The 19,975-nt window shown below is 36.7% G+C and overlaps 1 protein-coding gene across 1 annotated transcript; it reads left to right on the top strand.

Moving 5' to 3' along the window:
* The first annotated feature begins 855 nt into the window (after positions 1 to 855).
* Positions 856 to 14,713, top strand: LOC108671253. The gene is made up of 9 exons (XM_047882545.1): positions 856 to 906; positions 1,255 to 1,482; positions 3,277 to 3,405; positions 6,564 to 6,711; positions 7,364 to 7,473; positions 10,647 to 10,941; positions 11,527 to 11,654; positions 12,866 to 12,976; positions 13,156 to 14,713. The coding sequence occupies exons 2-9, from the start codon at positions 1,264 to 1,266 to the stop codon at positions 13,822 to 13,824; spliced, it is 1,809 nt and encodes a 602-aa protein (XP_047738501.1). The 5' UTR covers positions 856 to 906; positions 1,255 to 1,263; the 3' UTR covers positions 13,825 to 14,713.
* Positions 14,714 to 19,975: the final 5,262 nt, after the last annotated feature.

Here is a 19,975-nt window from a genome sequence, read left to right as displayed (position 1 = left end):
CCTATGAGTTTTTTTCATGAATGAAAACTTATAATTATCTATATGGCTCATTAATAAAAAAAAATGGATCAAAAAACGGAATGTATGTGTCAATTATGACACTTTTATTAAACTAAAATTTAACCTTTACCTTAATTCTTCGATGCAAACATCACGTGAATTCTATGTAGCATTTTTGATTCTGACAGCAAGTATAGATTATGCTATGAGGAAGTATATTTTAGTGTAGCTATTAATGAGTGAAACTTTATCAATGTATTGGCGCCTATATCGAGGGGATTAGTGTGGTTACGTGGAACGATGAATCATTATCATAATGAGCGATGAATCATTATCATGGTGAGCGATGAATAATTATCATGATTAGCGATGAATCATTATCACGATAAGTGATGAATCATTATCATTATGAGCGATGAATCATTATCATGATGATTGATGAATCATCATCATGATGAGCGATGAATCATTATCATGATGAACGATGAATCACTATCATGATTAACGATGAATCATCATCATGATGAGCGATAAGGAGCTAGGCATTTCAAGTCTGAACATATATTTTTCCATAGCTTTATCTAGTCTGTTCTTGAACGCGTTCATACTTGGAGCGCCAACGATGTCATCTGGGAGGCACATAATAAGAATAAAATTTTACACGAATAAATATCCGCGTTTATCCTGTTAAAAATCTTAAAAAAAGTTTCAGGAAATCAAGTGAAGAGTTGAGAAAGTGTCGTCACGTACGAAGAGCGAACATAACAAGAGGTTCGTTGTTGTGCGGCAGCTAACTAGCTGCGGCTGCCATACTTATAAATAGGAGTGATGGTGCCTGAACCTTGCTCAGTTTGACTTGGTTACTTATCAGAATAGCTTCTATCTCGTTCCACTCAGCACTCTGTGGTAATTTTTTTATGGTTTGAAGTTCTTGTTCAGTTTCGATAGAGCTTTATTCAGTTGTATATGTATATTTCTTATCGTGGGAAGAAAGAACCCTCTTATATGTTCCGCCTCTGATACGTTTTGCTAATATTAAAAACAATTTCAATATCCTTTAAGTAACATCCAATAATGTTCATACCAGTTAACGGCCACCATATTCCAGTAACGTAAACTCATGGATAATTTTGAAACCAATATCACTTTTTTATTCCTGTAACGTAAGCCCCTGAATAATTCGTAAACTAATATCACATTACAACTAAATCTTATTACATTTCTTATAAAAAAGTTAATATTGACGTGTTTCAGGAAGCCAAAATGACGGAAACCACCACGACCGTCATCACTAACGGCACCTCCGTGGCCGTGAAGACCATCGCTGGCCGTCCCCACGACACTGTGGTCTTAGGGTCGCTCAAGACAGTGACTTGGATCAAGACAAACCCGGTGCTCAGCGACGGCTATGCCATCACCAAGACACAAGTCGACAAAGCCAGACAGTATCGCATCATAGAAGCTATTTTCACAATTGTTTTGGTAAGTCCTAGACACAGCAAGCCAAATTCTAAAGTAACGTCTTTGAGACACAAGTCGACAAAGCCAGACAGTATAGGATCATAAGAGCTATTTTCACACAATTTTGTTGGTAAGTTCTAGACGAATCAAGGCATATTCTAAAGTAACGTCTTTGAGACACAAGCCGACAAAGCCAGACAGTATAAGATCGCCCAAGCTATTTTCCCAATTGTGTTGTAAGTCCTAGACAAAGCAAGCCAAATTTCTAAGTAACGTTTTTGAAAAAGTCGACAAAGTCGGACAGCGTCGGATCATAGACGTTATTTTCACAATTTTGTTGCTAAGTTCTAGGCAAAGCAAGCCAAATTTAAAAGTAACGTCTTTGAGATACAAGTCGACAAAGCCAGACAGTATAGGATCATAGAAGCTATTTTCACAATTGTAATAGCAAGTCTGATACGGACAAAACCATATAAAGGTAAGTCACGAACCGACGAAGCGGGATGGATTCTAATCAAATGTCGAGCCAACACAACAATTGTGTGAACTTAATATAATCCACACCCTAAATATAATCCATATATTAAATAAACCCTTAATATAATTAATTGAATACTGAGATTAAACGGGTGTCTTGCATCAAGCGTGCACAAAGCTGCTTTACCATCAATGTTACTGAAATTGTAGTTGCGCAATTAATGACAGATAATCATTAATTAGGTAGGTCTAGAGATAAATAAACTATTATTTAGACTTAAAGTATTCATAACAGGCATTTAATATCGAATTAAATTTCCGAGGTTATGTTTTGTGTTCATAATTGAGTTGCTCGTTAGTTGTGTAAAAGCTACATCGTATCGCGCGACCTGCAGAGATAATCGAGGCGATAAAAATGTCCATATCTCCTTTGTTATCAGGGACGCCTTGTCAAGACTACAGAAACGAAAATCTTTACTAATTTTAGAGAATACGGGAAACTATCAGCTGCTTGTGTAGCTTTTCAAAAATATTACTAGTTTCTTAACTTGATTTTGGCATTGCTTGATTAGAATATCTCTGGTTATTAATTTCTTTATTGTCTAAGTCATAGAATGATTCACGTCCTATGTCACCATTGCTTCTTGAAACACATTTCCGTTGAGATTTATCATTTTAAGGGTGAATAGATTGATGAATCTTTCTTTTTAAATTTTTCTCTGAGTTTGAAATTATAAACTATTAGTCGAAGCGTTCATTTTGTTCACGAAATCACTTCTTAACTTTCGCCAACTTATTGCACAACACTCGACATCAGGCCTTAAGAGCGAACAACATTAAAAACATTTCGATATGTTCGGCGTTGTGACTTTTACTTACTTAATGAATTAACATTATAGCAAATCCAAATATCCGTTAACTAATGAAGTAACCTGATTTTCAGCATGCCAAGCAAATATTCCTAAAATATAAAAAAATTGTCGTCCATCCAAAAAAATCGTCCATTTGTCGCCCCTAGAAATGTCGCAGTACCATTCGTCAGTTGAGCGCATATTTTCTTCAATTATATCCAATTGTTAATAAGACCAATTTCCCGCTGGTAAATGTACTTAATTTGGTTTATATCATCATCCAGTGTGCGTTTTTAGCGCATTTTCTCATTTATGGAAAAAATTGTGCTCGCCATGTCCGTCCGTCTGTCTGTCCGTCCGTCCGTCCGTGACCTCAAGTTTTCGGCGACGAGAAAATGCGCTCTCTGTCACTCACTGCAGTGAGTACTGAGTTATATTTTTTCATGTTTTGATGGATCAAACTAAAGCGTAATTGTCTGCTCTACAGGTCCAGATCTCGGTGGTGCTGACGTTGGTGGAGGCCGTGCCGTGGCCCGGCGTGGTTGTCCGCTTAGTGCACCGAGTGGACGAGTTTACGGAGAGGACGTTAGAGTCCATCTACAGGACTCTAGAGTGGGTGAGTCGTCTTAAGGGCTTTAGAGTGGGTGAGTCGTCTGATGGGCTCTAGAGTGGGTGAGTCGTCTACAGGACTAGAGTGGGTGAGTCGTCTACAGGACTCTAGAGTGGGTGAGTCGTCTACAGGACTCTAGAGTGGGTGAGTCGTCTACAGGACTCTAGAGTGGGTGAGTCATCTACAGGACGACAGAGTGGGCGAGTTGTTTGAGGATTTAGAGTGGTTGAGTTGTAGTTAGCGATGACATTTCACTGGGTTCAGTGGGTGAATGGCGACGTTATTTCGGGCCATCAAATTGAAGAAACGGAAAGCTAACGGAGCAGGGACGAGCGAAAAGAGGGCTATTATACGATTATTGAAATTCAGAACAGAAATATTTTGCATAGAATATTTCTTGCAACGAAACCAAGTTTGCTGTTTAATATTATAGTGTGATAAAGTTTCGTTCAACAATGTGTGCTAAGAAATCTGACTGGCAGCAGACCAGCCAGAATCGCTTCACTGCGTCCGGTTATTTGTGACACTCCGACATTACGTCATTATATGTTCAATGCCTAAGTCATGGAATGATTCACGTCCTATTCCACCATTGCTTCTTGAAGCACGGTTCCATTGAGTCATATTATTAGAAGGGTGAATTACATTGATAAGAAATAGATTGATAAAATAAACTTTCAGCAACACTTTTATCGACATATTCAGCCGTTGCATGAGTTGTTACCGTTTCGTCATCAGTAGTTCGTCAGTAAAATAATTACTTAATAAATAAAGTAATTATGCGCCATCAGGGTTTATTATTGTGATTAATTTATCTGTCATTTTCATGTGTATGATGTCTGTCACCCAGCAATGATATCAAGCCGGCGTGGCGCATATTTAACCAAGCTTATCTGAGAAGGAAAACATTCTGGTTGCTAAGCTCATGAAAGCTCGTATTGAGTCTCCTCGAGACCCGCAGCTTACGTTCACGACATGCTCTGCATAAACATCAACCAGTCTATGATACCTTGTCTCATCCACAGCTCTCGTGCGTGCACATGACATTGAAAGTGGGAGGTGGTGTTAGTGTATAGTCTCTTCATCTAAAATATGATAATTTCTTCATTCATATAAGTAAATCACGTTGCAACTTAAACACAATGTGAGAAGAAAACAATGCTGTCTTGATTACTTGCTCAGATACCATCAATAGAATACCGGTACTACAATTAGTGCAATAAAGAAAATGCTGAATGTTGTGTATGTGTCGAAAATTACAGTGTTCATGAGTCGTCTTTGAGCACGCATTCTCAAAGTGAGCTTGCGCGGCATGAAGCGAGCGAGTTATATTCTTCACGCTAAATGCACATGTAGCGTGCATGCAGCGTGTCAATCAAATGTTAGAACTAGCATAACGTCACCGCACTCTCGGGTAAAATAAATTGTAGTTCATCTTAACGTACATGGATGATTTTGTCACTTAATCACAACGCGGGTATCGGTTACCGTCTTAACTTATCAGAAATTTAATGAGTCATCGCGAGCAACGGACGTTGGGAAAGTTTTTCTTGGTCCTACCCGCTGAAAAATGTAATGCAATGTTAACGATCCAATAAATAATGACATGATCTCGCGTGGAGTTTGCGTGGCAATGCGCCTGTTGATATAAAAAAATTACCGTGTCGTTGTGGCAACCGGCGGACTGCCGCATAAGTCATGGGGTTCAATATAAAGATGACCTCAGACATGGGAACGAGTCCTAAAAATAGCTCGATTGACCTTTGGAGTAGGTATATAGTTGGTCAAGTTTATCGCCTGATTCAACGATGTACTGTCCATAGATTATATTTAAATTTATAAAGTTCCTTATTCAATCTCCAAGCAGATGCTAATAATTAATATATTTATATTTTAATTATTTATAATATTTGTATTTATATAATGTTTTTATTAATAATAAGAAATAATTCATTGATAATTTTATTTAATAATTCGTACGAGTCTATATGTATATGCAAGTCTGAAGGCAAATTCATAAAAACTCCAATAAAAATATCGAATAAAAAAGGTCGCATGCACAATTTATCAAGAGCCAGGTTAACGGTTGGCTAAGCTATCCTCCCACATTATTATTAGTCGTTCTTTAATGAAGAAAACATTATGGTAAAATCATGGTGATTCTAAGCTATTTTGTATTCGATTAATTGAATTATATTCGATTGTTATATGAATAACAAAGTAAATATTGCTTTTCAATTGAATTATTGGCTGCGGTGCTTGTCCAGTCAATCACTACTTAGTTGGCTGTCGAGGATCGTGGTTTATCAAGGCGATATACATATTTAATATATATATATATATGTTAGTATAATAATATTTATTGCATTATTATTATATTTAATATCATTATTATATCATATATCAAAGAGGTAAAATATTTAAACTGTGCAAGATGGCTGCTCCCGTACACCTGATACCTACTATGTGCTCAGCTCTGATCGAGATTGTCGAAGTTCATATCAGTTCTAATCAAACCAATAATTGTTTTTTTTAATTTATATCAATTCTAATTAAACCAATTGTTCTGTTAAACGATCAAGCACCTTCGATAAACTTGCTTCATTCCTGGATGCAATTTTTATCACGCTTATAGCTTATAAAACATTGAATTTAGTTCATATAGTCGCTACAAACCATGGAAGCGACATATATAATTTTTCGAGTCAATTATCATCTTAATATACATCAATTCAGTTGATCAATATTTAAGAACGAGAAACTTGCGCTAATAGTTTTCAAGGCCCGAAGATCGATCATGAAGTTTGAAAGACACAAAAACGTCAACCGCAGAAATTTTTATTGCTTTCTTTTATACTCTGGAAGTAATTTCTTCTTATGATGTTTACCGGCTAGATCTCGAAATAGATACAATCGATTAAACGGTTATAAAAATAATCAAAGTAATTTATCGCGCAATCTTTAATTTTTTTCAGTTTAAAAATTATCATTCCTGTTTTTTTAAGTTAATCAATGTAAATAATTTTTGACTGTTTAGAACCTCTTTTTTCAAGCTTATTTTCGTAAGCGTATATTTCCTTTTTTTTGTTCATTTATCAAACAATTATTTAAAAAAAAATTTGAAATGTTGAACTGCATTATATTAAGAACATTTTCATTTTCAGTGGTTTGACTGCATTTCCATCCGCTTGATGCGACTTCTGGAAACGCTCGTCATTTACTTAGACAAGTTCATCACAACGATCGACTCTGTCATCCACTGGTTCTTGCAGAAATACGACTGGGTTTTCGCCTTCGTCCTCAAAGTCTACGGTGAGATTCACCATCATTCACATACGTGAATTCACCATCACTGCCAAAACACAAATTGATGAATTCTAGCTTGGGTGTAAATGTTCTACTCTGAGAACTTTGCTCTCAGAATCGAAAATTAGCTCCAATTTTGAGTGGTTCGATTTTTCGGAGCACAAAACACACAATTTTCAAAAAAGTCTAAGGAATGATGCAGAAAAATAATTTCATTTGTACCTATCTGAAAAATGACGAATCATGCGTAAATTGAAAATAATGAGTGTATAAAATTATCCTCCTACTTCAAAATCACATAACCGATTTGAATATCACAAAACGGAATTAGCAGCCCAATGACAAAACTTTGTGTAATTCCAGCACAGACTAGAACAAAGACACTTGGTTTGCACGATCAGCATTCAGTGGTCCAATCCCCTATTTTTACTTTACCAATATCGTGATGTATTTTTTGTATAATTGAAAGCTATACTTTCAATTATACAAAATTGTATACCTATACTTTCAAAAAAAGTTAAGAGATCGTAAGTTCATCAGCCAATCATTGACGGCCTTTCGAGCAAAATCCACCAATCATAGACAAGAAAATAGAGCGTAAGTACTTACGTTCACTTAGGGAGTTTTGAAAGTATTGCCCCTGATCTGCATGCAACAGCTCGCGTGTCGGCGGTATGGACTTGGTACGTGTCACTGTGGACTTCTGCTTGGAGCGCCCTCAGGTCCGGCGTGCAGTCCACTCAGCAGATGTGGACGCTCAGTCAAGAGGTAACTACACGAGCCAACATTATTTTACATTAGGAATGATTCATCAACTAATTATTTCTAGCGATAAAGAAAACGGATGGATCAAAGGAACTAAATTGATTCTCATGTTGGAGATTAAATTCAACTATTGCGAAAGTGATGGGAGAAAATGCATTTAAATACAGTAATTACAGTGTTTATGGACGTTAAAACTATATGCGTTGCCGAAAGAAACTGTAAATTAAACTAATGTGTTAAGGAAAACGAAGTTGTTGATATAGTGTCAGTGTTTTGCGACAAATTGTATGTGTTCAATAAACTTTAATTTCTCTTCTTTATTAATAGTAATGCGCCAGCACTTCTATTGTGGCAATGTTAGACAAAATACTAACTCGCATCGGACGAATATAGCTGTTTTATTTTGCTCTTTCTTCTTTTTCAGAGCCCGAAAAAGCAGTGATGGCAGTTGGCTCTGTAGACTTGATTAAACAATACCATTCTAATCGATGATGAGTAGTGGTGATGGTACTCGGATACGATGGCAAAGTGGGCTTTTGTCCCTCGTTTTACAGTCTCTGTGGAATGATAATCCACGTTGGGCTCTGAATTTCCTTTTCCAATTTAATCATCCGACGAATTACGTTGCAATTCGATGGTATTATCCCTTCGTATTGTTGAATTCAATAATCAATAAATTTTTTTACATCTTATTCATCAATAGTTAATGCTTCAAGGCAATTTTTTTGTAATTTTTAGCCTGTTCCGGAAAAGGCATGCATGGAGAAAGCTTTACATTTGCTGCTTTGCTATCGTGTCTTTGGACGGTCACTTAATGATCAATAAATGATCAAGTATTACATAAGATGAATCTTATTTTTTTACCAATTAACATTGATATTATTATAAGTAATCACTGAGCTCAGTTTGTATTCTAAAATACAAGCCTAAAATTTGATTTGGTTTGATTTATATCTGAGATTAACAAGAATATTGTTTAGAACAAGCAGCTAGGTTAGATTTGCGTTGCCCTGGATCGATAATTCCTGAATTTTGACTATCCAATTTTACAGAAACCCATGAATAAGATTATAAATATTGTATGTTAATTAAAAATAATCTGTTCGAACTTTTATTTCACATAGAACGTAGGGAAATGTGAAGAACTTTGAATATAACTCTTGAATGAAATTTTTAAGTGCAAATTTGAAAATAAAATTTTAATTCAACTTTCCCCACCTAGTTTGGCAATGGCTTACTTTTCTCCAACTAAGAATGAATTCCAATAATATAAGAAATTAGATTTCTATTATTATTTATTACGTTTGTCAATAATGAATTTAAAAAATAATTTTTTAGTAAATTTAATTCCATTAAACTTTTAGGTTCCCTGAATTTGTTTTCTTTCATATGGATTTTGTATTTGCCACTAAGTTACATCACGTATTTCTAAATTACTGTATATATAACCAACATTTGCTCTCGAAATACTGACACTATATTATTTTATACTGACGTTTTCCAATAAATTGTATGAGAACTTTGCTGTATGTCTTTTTTGATCCTGTTTGTTTTCCATTTCATGCATCCTTTATATATAGGTGTGAGCTACAATTATTTGTTCATGAACGGCTCTTTTTTGAAGAGGATCTTTGAAGTATATAACCTGGATTTGATGCTCAGTTCCTAAATAACAATTTTTATATTTATTTTTTAAGATCAGCATCCTGAATCATTCTTGCGGCATAAGCATTAAAGACTTCACTGGAAAAATCTTCGATGAAATGAAACGTCGATTTCAATAAAAAATCACAATTTTTGCTTTGGTACCCATAGATAAACCACAAAATTAATTTGATTTCCAAAATTGTTGAGGAATTGGATAAAATAACAATATAAATTTATTGAATGTTAATTTTTGTTTCTATATGACGAGCGCTGTCTTTTCAAGAATCAATTTGACCTCAACAACAGAGCACATATCAACGAAGCACGTATCAACAGAGCACATATCAACAGAGCACATATCAACAGGGCACATATCAACATAGCATATACCAACAGAGCATATACCAACAGAGCATATAGCAACAGAGCACATATCAACAGAGCACATATCAACAGAGCACATATCAACAGAGCACATATCAACAGAGCACATATCAACGGAGCACATATCAACAGAGCACATATCAACACAGCACATATCAACAGAGCACATAGCAACAGAGCACATAGCAACAGAGCACATAGCAACAGAGCACTTATCAACAGAGCACATATCAACAGAGCGCATATCAACAGAGCACATATCAACAGAGCACATATCAACAGAGCACATATCAACACAGCACATATCAACAGAGCACATATCAACAGAGCACATAGCAACAGAGTTCATATCTAAATCTTCGAAAGTTCATCTGCTTTCCCGGAATTTATTCATTTGAAATTCTTAAGGGCTGCGCACTTAAGAATTTTATTCATTGTTCCAATACTTACGAGCCTCATTGCGATGCTGCAAAGAGAAAAAAGGCGGAAAATGTTTGTGAAAATCCGGAAAAAAATTAGTTTGGATGGTAAAGAATTCATCACTAAATTGAAAAACTGGGGTTAATGGTGATTTATTGAGGTTGATGATCTCATTACATGGAAAATGTGGTCATTGAGAAATACGGTAGGCTCAGATCAAAAGATATCATTATATCAAATTCCAGTAAAAATGCCGTGTAAAATGCCTCTTATCGATTTAACGAATGCAATTTCTCGAGAACGATGAAGAAAAATTCGAAAGTGGTGATATTTTAATGATGCGGGTAAACGAGAACATCTGAACTGCTTTATTGATGTCCGAGAGCCACGCGCTCAATGCAAACAACTAATTAATGATTTTTGTTGCTCAGATTGTAAGGAGGAAATAGAAAATGAGAGACCGTATAATAATCTGATCATTTCAAACACTTTTTGTGTGTTTTTTTCGTAAATGCATCGTTTACATTTGATCTTTGGGGTCATTGAGCCATTTCAAAAATTAAGGTAAAGGACACATATCAAGTAAAGTGAAAGGAATCCGTTCATTCGTTACTCTAATGTTTATAAATAAAAGCAAGAAAAAAAGTATTAATAAAATCCTAAGACAAGCAACGCAGATAGAGGAAATTGAAATTTTTAAAATGAACCATTCTTTATTCGCTCAGGAATTAATAAGAAACAACGAAGAAGCTGAGAAGAAGAAACAAATTGCCGCGGAAGCAGCCGCCGCTCTAGTCAAGGCGAAACAGAAACCCCGCATCCGAATTTCTTCGTTGTCCTCGACGGAAAAACGCTTGTCTTTCTCTGGCTTGGACGACTGGGAAGACGGAGGGTGTAGTACCGGAGGCCGCGTCTCCCCAATGATCCCGCGGTCTCCGGTCTACCGGGGTTCCGATTCCGAGGGCTCGGATGTTGCAGCCATCCAGGAAACCCGGAAATTTCTAGTTGGCGAACAAACAGGTGAGAGTTTTTGATAAAATTTCTGTAGAAATACTGAAGGTGAAACTTAAACGTACACTACCCGCGGTCTCCGGTCTATCGGCATTCCGCTTCCGAGGGCTCGGATGTTGCCGCCATCCAGGAAACCCGGAAATTTCTAGTTGGCGAACAAACAGGTGAGAGTTTTTGATAATGTTTCTACAAAAAGACTGGAGGTTGAACGTAAACATAGACTGATATTAAGGAAACCCGGAAATGTCTAGTTGGCGAACAAACAGGTGACAGTTTTTGATAGAATTCCTACAAAAAGACTGGAGTTTTAATGTAAACTTGGACTGAAATTAAATTATTAACATGTGCTGAAATATTTATAAGCGTCCCTTCTGTTTAAGTCTCTGACTTCCCTTTTGTTTTTGTCTCTGATTGTAGTACGCAATTCAAGTTACTTCATCGGTGGTTCGGAATATTAGTAAATATGACGTTTTTAAATGTTCGATTATACTTTTTACTATCAACGCACAAATGGACAGGCCGCTGCTACAGTTAGTAAATATGACTTTTTAAATGTTCGATTACAATTTTTACTATCAACGCACAAATGGACAGGCCGCTGCTACAGTCGCGTGGACACGTCGGCGACTGTGGTGGGGCGGCAGAGAGACGCCATGTACGAGCGCGTGGCAACCAAACTGCAAGTCATGAGGAAGAACAGCATCAGGTTCTCCAGGGGCATTGTGAGTAGGGCTTGTGAGTAGGGCTTGTGAGTAGGGCTTGTGAGTGGGGCTTGTAAGTTGAGGTTGTGAGTTGGGCTTGTGAGTAGGACTTGTGAGTAGGGCTTATGAGTTGGGCTTAAGAGTAGGGCTTGTGAGTTGGGCTTGTGACTAGGGCTTGTGAGTTGGGCTTGTGAGTAGGGCTTGTGAGTTGGGCTTGTGAGGTGGGATTGTGAGTAGGGCTTGTGAGTAGGGCTTGTGAGTAGGGCTTGTGAGTAGGGCTTGTAAGTTGGGCTTGAAAGTTGAGCTTGCGAGCCAGTTGTTATGACTCCAGGTGCAATGTGAGTAGGGCTTGTGAATTTGGCTAAGGCTTGTGAATTGGGCTTGTGAGTTGGGCTTGTGAGTTGGGCTTGTGAGTTGAGGTTGTGAGTTGGGCTTGTGAGCCAGTTGTTATGATTCCAGGTACAATGTGAGTACGGCTTGTGAATTTGACTATGGCTTGTGAGTTGGACTTGTGAGTTGACTAGGACTTGTGAGTTGAGCTTGTGAGTGGGGCTTGTGAGTAGGGCTTGTGAGTAGAGCTTGTGAGTAGGACTTGTGAGTAGGGCTTGTGAATAGGGCTCGTGAGTAGGGCTTGCAAGTTGGGCTTGTGAGTTGGGCTTGTGAGATTTGCTTGTGAGTAGGGCTTGTGAGTAGGGCTTGTGAATAGGGCTTGTGAGTTGGGCTTGTGAGCCAGTTGTTATGACTCCAGGTGCAATGTGAGTAGGGCTTGTGAGTTGGGCTTGTAAGTTGGGCTTGTGAGTAGGGCTTGTGACTAGGGATGGTGAGTTGGGCTTGTGAGTACGGCTTGTAAGTTGGGCTTGCGAGTTGGGCTTGTGAATTTGGCTTGTGAGAAGGGCTTGTGATTAGGGATGGTGAGTTGGGCTTGTGAGTTGGGCTAAAGAGTTGGGTTGCGCGTGTATTCAATTCGATGTACCTGAGGACCAGCTCAGTGTTCTTATAACCATGACTACCAAACAAATGACATTTACAAAAGTTAGCGTAAAAGACCAGTGGTATCGTGTAGCGGAACTTGACAACCTAGTAATTATGAATTAATTGTCCACTGTAACCAATGGGCAACCATGTAATGCAATGTAATAAAATATCTGAATCAATCAATGTAATTGCTGAAAAAATGAGGTTATATAGTAATTTTACCTTGATTTATTTTTGTAAAGCTCATTTTTATTCAGGACGTACGTGTCAGTCGTCTGATTTGGTCAGCTCAGCAGCAGTGCACGCCGCGGTCGCTCATGTCTCTCGTGCTCTCCATAATCAAGTATTTTATCCTGGCTCCCTTCAAAGTAAGCATCCTCAAAACAGACATTTTTTATATTAATTAAGACCGGAAAAATGTTAATATTAATGTCTGTTAAACAATGTTGTTCAAGTCTCATTATACAGAAAACGGTACTTTAATCTGAAAGTTTATTTATCAGAAAATCTGCACTGACGTAAACCAAAATTGTTTTACCCGACGTAGGTGATGACGTGGTTGGTGGGGGGTAAGCGGTTGAGCCGCCGGTCTCGATCCATGCGTCAGGAAAGCCTCCGCAGACGTAAAGCTGCAGAGGCCGCAGCTGCAGGGTTAAATCCTCCTCTAGGACCCGTCGTCTTCAAAGAATCCGATGCCACAAAACTACCACTGTTGCCTACCAGCAGCGTCGCCCACGACACATCGCAGAAAACAAAGTCGCAGCTCGATTGTAAAATTCCAGCAACTCTCGACAGAGGCATCAGTGAAGATATTCCAGACTTCTCCGAAGAATCTAATGGCAGCACGACATCAACGGTTCCTAGGAATAATGGCAATAGCCCGACTTTTCAGCCAAAAAACGAAAAATATTTGTCTCTTTCTTCCACAAGTACAATTTCGGAGGAGCCAGATGAGGATGATGGGGAATGTAGCGGTCAATTTGTGACCCCTCCTCCGACTCCAGTAAAAAAATCCTCCGTGACGAGCTCCTCAAGACTCAGGAGTCTTTTGGGTCCTGGCAAATTAACCGGCAATCCTGAAATGGCTTCCAGTGAACCCGATCTCACCTCGATACTCGTACATAGGGAATCCAACAGACTATCACTTGGGGAACTGCCCGATGACTTCTCACCGCTGGGCAGCAAGAAAAACAAGAAACGTGTGACCATTCGGTGAGCCGAACAATTTATCATCGATAAATTGTCTCTGTTACTAAAAAAATATGCTTATAATTTTTTAAACCATATCATTTAGTTATTATAAGGGAAATAGCACGGCAGGATTTTTTTTTCATGTGATCCTAAGCAATGCTGCGGAAACGAAGAGGTGTGCAATCCCAAATCAGTATAAACAGATACGATGACAAGAGTTTACTATTTTCCAATTGAAAATATACCGACAGCAATCAATTCAATAAATATTCTTTTATCGCTATGATTAGCTTTGATTGAGATCACATCTTTAATTTTTTCTTCAAAAAATATGGGTTTACATTTTTTCCAGTCCTTGAATACTAATTAAATATTCCTGTAATAAGTTAACCTTAAGAGAGTAATATTATCAAGTCAATATTTCATAATAAACGAATCAATTAACTGCATAGCATTCAAGTATAAAGGAGAATACTCCCTAAAATATGTTTAAGAAATGTACTTTATTTGTTAAGTAATACAATGAGAGTGAGAAACATTAAACATTTGTCATTAGTATAGAAACATCTTTATTATTGATTTCATAATTCCATTGAACAGCATAGTCTTTTATAATGACATTGTTTCATTATAGTGACATTTTATTCTTTTAGTTGATTGTGAGCGTCGCGAACGGCTCGATGCACGTGAGGCTACCTAACCAAGTTAGCAGCATTGTGCCTCGTTAGAGACAATTGCAAGGTTCAAATATACCGTGCATATAGCTAGAAATATATGCGCCTAGATGTGTATAGATATTGGATAAACTTCGAGCTTCAAAAGCGGGTGTGAACAAAATAGTTTGGGTCCGAGTAACTAATCGATTGTTTTTAGCGCATTTTCTCATTTATGGAAAAAATGCACTATTGTGCTCGCCATGTCCATCCGTCCGTCTGTCTGTCTGTCCGTCTGTCCGTCTGTCTGTCCGTGACCTCAAGTTTTCGTCGACGAGAAAATGCGCTCGCTGTCACTCACTGCAGTGAGTACTGAGTTATATTTTCTTTTCATTGGGGAATGAATCCACATCGATGATTGCATCTTATCGAAATTTTGAAGAATTAAAGTTCAATCAACACATCCACACTCAAAGGAACTGCTGAATAATGTTATAAATATCAAGTTTGGTTCGCCACTATCATAAGCAAGTTACGCTCAAAGCGAGAAAACTCACGATAATTTTGTTGAAAATTATGACAATGAATTTCAGTATGGCGATTTGATGTTAGTTTCTAAATTCATTCGTTGCGATGATTATTATTTAACTTTTTCCACTATCGCACATTTCATTTATCTTTTATAATATTAATTTTGATTTTGTAAAGCTAAGATTCACATAATCCTTCTTATTTATTATCCTTATTATTTATTATCCATATGTCCTCTCTAAAATTTTTTGGTCATTTTGCAATTATAGGTAAGGTAGCGACAAATTTTTTCAAAGTAAACCATTATATGTAATATAAATGGTATATTGGAATTCATTAGCATGCTACTAATATAAAAAATAATGATTAGAAATATTGCAAAAATTCCACGCTCTTGACAGCTGATAATATATTAATTCAAAATTTCGGTTTGCTTTCATAGTTTGATCTATTATATGCAAACTGCTAAAACTCCTTATACCATCCGCGCATACAAGAATTCATTATTAACCCTCTACCGCCTGACATTAGTAACCAGGGCAATATTGTCACGCGCCTACTTCCCAAAAAGGATACGTTCTAGTGAGCGCAAAATGACTTGCACTGATGGTTGCCGCCACGTACGACAACTTTTAAATGTTTCTGTTGCGTACAAACGTCCACAGGTTGCTACACTCAATAGTTTACGTATAATTTAAGTTGAAAGTTATGTTCCCGGAGAGTGACACACGGTGGTAGAGGGTTAACTACAGGCAGGGTGGCCCAGTGGTTACAGTTCAGAGTACTATGATTGGATCAGGAAAGTGCAGGTTCAATCTCAGCTACCTGCGATAGTTCTAGCCAGTATCGGCGAGGTGTCCGGGCGGTTTAAAGCAAAGCAGAATTGCGGCAGTGAGTTGTGTGTTCGAGACCCGAGATAAGCTGTGAATATTTTGTGATGTTAATAATGGGCGACAGGCCTACGGCCTAATCAACGCTGGAATCGCTGTTATAACGTGATAGAGTAATCCATTACATTTTCTAAACGACAGAAATATGTTATAACAGAAATTTTCCAAGTTTTTTTTTCATATCGTCATTACTCGAAACCAGTTTGTTTATTTTGTTTTAGATGTGCTTTATTGGTTTCTTTTTATGAGTCATTCTCCAGAAAATTCTTTGAGATCTTTTTGCTTTACTTCCAAGTTTTCCAAGTTTAGTTTCTACAAACAATTTTCATCAATCATCAGTAAATCCAGAAAAAAATGTTCCCTGTTGCTCAATTAACTGCCCAAGTCACTAAGACAGCAAACCGAGAGAAGTCAGGACTATTTTGTTAGGCATCTGCTGGTGATTCTTTCAGTCAAAAAGCCAAATCAGTTCGTTAATTTAAGCCTTACTTTTAAAGGGTTTTAAGGCGCTAAAATTACACAAGGATCATTAAGTCCTCCCAGGTATGAAAAGTTGAACGTATCATTTAAATTCCGCGAGCCAAAGTATCTTACTTTCCTATTTGATTTCAAGCTTGATTTTGCAACTTTGTCAATAATTTAAAATTATATAATTCCATTATCTCGAATCTAACGCCTATGGAAATGTCGGAAAAGTGTAATTTGGTGGTTAAAGAGCAGATAATTTCGAGTCTTGAGGTCCTCGTCATAAGAATATTAAAAAAAGAACCTATTGAAAAATAAGCGCCGAGAATCAGCTATCACCTGAAACATATTCAAAAACCTCTAATAATTAGTACCAGAACCGCGCATTAATTAGATTTCATTTCAATGATATAAACGAAAATGTCGTAGTATGCCTTGGTGAAACTAGCGTCATGTTCATGTCGTGCAGCCACTTGCCAGTGATATGATATATTATATATGTGTGATATATGTGATATATTATATATGTAGTACTATATTATCCCAAGTGATAACCCCATTCAGTAGAGTAATTGATGTAGGCCCTACTCACTGCACTTAGTTAAGTTTAGAAGTTAAATTTAGACAGTTTGTTAAATTTCCTGGAATGACATCAAAATTGCACAATAATTTCAAATGATTGAGTTTTGAATAATGGTTAAGGGTTGAGTCTAATTCTGTTTTGACATATAAGAACAATCTATTTTTGAGAATAAAAATTTTATTTTTCTTCAGTGAGTAAATGAGTGAATAGTTTTTAATAGAAATATGATTCAAACTTTCCCTAGAAACTGAACTGAAGAGGCTTGAAACTCCCACATAATGTCACGAAATCTCTGTTCTTTTTTCTACGATTTCTTAAAGATCAATGGCCTCGGTGAAGGCAAGACGAAGCTTAGATCATTTTATTATATTTTTATGGCCACTATTTTTTAGGTTATTTTTTTATTCTGGCAAACAGCACGAGCTTTGCCATCGCCGGCCACGAAATTGTCACGTGATCTGTGGAAAATTCCAGAACTTGTCTTTCGAAATAGACATGGATGTGGCGTGCGATGCTCGTGGAGACATGCAGGCGTCTTACACATTCCACACACACAAAAACCCACACACAAGCACACACACACATTCACAAAAAATACGAGTGTCTTCCAAAAAATTTTTGATCGATTTTTGATATCTATTAAATAAACGGTATGACAGCAGTTGGATTTCACGAAAAATGGAATTTACGAAAAATTTGCCCTCAATTTTCTCAATTTTTGAATTCATGAGTTATTATTGTGTAGCCAGAATAGCTGAATTTCATGAGGCCTATACACATTAATGGTCACACAAGCTGAAGAACAAATCTAAAAATGTAATATTTCTATAATTGTTATTCCGGATTGTTTTTTGCCTTCGAACAGTTACTTTTATTCATAGAATTAAACACCGCAAATGTTTAATTGAAAACACAATTTTCTATGTTAGAGGGTCATAAATTTTTTTCAAAAACATTCAACATTAACCAAATATGTGAAGATAAAAAATTCCATTCGTGCAAATTTTGTCAGGAAAAAAGCAATTCATAACCTGCTTACAAATAATCATGTATATTATTGATAGCTCATGGGCCTTTGGAGGTGTAGCCATCCTCTTTTGACTAAGCAAACTTGAATACCACGAAAAGTTTAATTTTTTTCACTTTCCAATGGAGGGAAATAATCTACCATTCTTTCTTTTTAATCTCCCCGGCAACAAGCCCCGGAAAATATCCTAGTATTTCGCTCCCAAGATGAACCTGCAGGAGTGGAATCTTCCTATTGGAGCTCCAGAACGAAAAATATACGAGATTTGTTCTACATCTTCAGTTACTGAGGGAGAAATTTTATCTGCTTTGGTAGGAGGCAAATAGACGGTCTTCCTTTCGCGACATGCCCACGTCGTCGAGTCCTACAAGTTTTCAAAAATTTTCGAAGTCTTTATGGAAATTTCGTTCAAATTCTCAGGCTGTAAATTTTTAGAGAGGTTAGCTTTCTATATCACTGACTGCAATAGTTTTAATGATACGTAAATTCATTTGTATTATTATGAGCCAATTTTTTCATTAGAATCAAAAAATTCTTACTTAAAAACATAGACTTTCTAGTTTTAAATTCACATATTTAAAGATTGAAATTAAATATTTTAATTAGACTACTCGTATTAGGGTGGAAAACCTTTCTAATTGCCGGATGAACGATACAGTAAAGTAACATTCTCCTTGAAGAATATTTCTAATATTATATTAAATCATATTATATGTAATTATTGTTTTTGTCAATGTAATTATTATTACTATTGTTACTATTATCATTATCATTATCATTTTTATTGTTATTATTATCAGTATCATCATTATTATTAGTAACATTACTATTATCACTATTATCACTATTATTATTGCTCGATTCTACTACATAAATCCCATACGAAATAACGACCGCAATTGCGAACGACCTGTTTGGCTGAGAAATCACAGAAATCTGCTCATACGACACCCAATCCTCTTTTGAAGTCTTTCATCAAACGACATTTTGCGCGCGCATTACAACTGCTTTGTATGTTCTAAATCATAAACTTCCCATTGGGGTCATTGGAATTAGGCTATTGATATGCATCTTATTCATATTTTGCCCCGGCAACAGTGAGCTCTACTCAGATTACGTAAGTGCGATGTTAGAGGCTATCGAGGAGTCATTTCCGAGTTTCCAAGGTAAATCGGCCGTGAAATATGGCTCTACTATTTTAGAATGTATAGAATTTTATGCCAAAAATGATAGTTGGAGTTTTCATTGGCAAAAAATATGTGCTTAGGAAAAAATGATTCCTTCGTGTCCCATCCAGGTTGATGTTCTTTAAAGTGAACATTTCAGGGTTTTCTTTCTAACGATAAATTTCAATTACAATTTCACGCGATTTTTCGCAGCGGTCATTTTATTATGAGTTGTGCATTAAGGACAATGGTTAATGATCGTTGGAGAATATTGAAACAGCATCTCAATAAAATTCATGTCGCAATTATTACTTGCAATTAATTGGAAAGAAATTGCTCCAGCATTTGATTTTCATACAATCGTGTTAAATAATTTGAATATCTTCCACAATGACCACAGTTCTTGGTATTTAGAATGAAATGAAACACTAGAAATGACAATTTTGATAACGAAATCTGAATGCGTTCTGAACTGATGGGCACAAAGCTTCTGAGCAACTTTATATAAATTATAATTAAGATCATTCTTGGAAACGGAGGCATTTTCATCGCACGATACGTGAAGTTTTCGAATCATAAATTTGAGAAATAGGCCAGCGCAGGCAATTGTTCCGCAACAAATTGATCTATTTTCTCTTGTGCTTATGCACGGATTTTATCTGAGTTTTCCGCACAAATCCGATAGCGAATACTGACAAATGATTTACTGTCCGTACAACAATCAGTTTGTCCGTATTGCAATCAGTTGGTCCGTATTGCAATCAGTTGGTCCGTATTACGATCAGCTTGTCCATATTACGATCAGTTTGTCCGTACTACGATCAGTTTGTCCGTATTACGATCAGTTTGTCCGAATTACGA

Source organism: Hyalella azteca, unplaced genomic scaffold (assembly GCF_000764305.2).
Source record: "Hyalella azteca isolate HAZT.00-mixed unplaced genomic scaffold, Hazt_2.0.2 contig10672, whole genome shotgun sequence".
Classification (NCBI taxonomy): Eukaryota; Metazoa; Arthropoda; class Malacostraca; order Amphipoda; family Hyalellidae; genus Hyalella; species Hyalella azteca.
This window is presented reverse-complemented; position numbering and strand designations above follow the sequence as displayed.

Excerpts from the sequence above, each read along its gene's own strand:
- LOC108671253 (XM_047882545.1), top strand. The coding sequence starts at position 1,264 with ATGACGGAAACCACCACGACCGTCATCACTAACGGCACCTCCGTGGCC. Across the intron at positions 1,483-3,276 it reads CTATTTTCACAATTGTTTTG|GTCCAGATCTCGGTGGTGCT; the intron begins GTAAGTCCTAGA and ends TCTGCTCTACAG. Across the intron at positions 7,474-10,646 it reads TGTGGACGCTCAGTCAAGAG|GAATTAATAAGAAACAACGA; the intron begins GTAACTACACGA and ends TTATTCGCTCAG.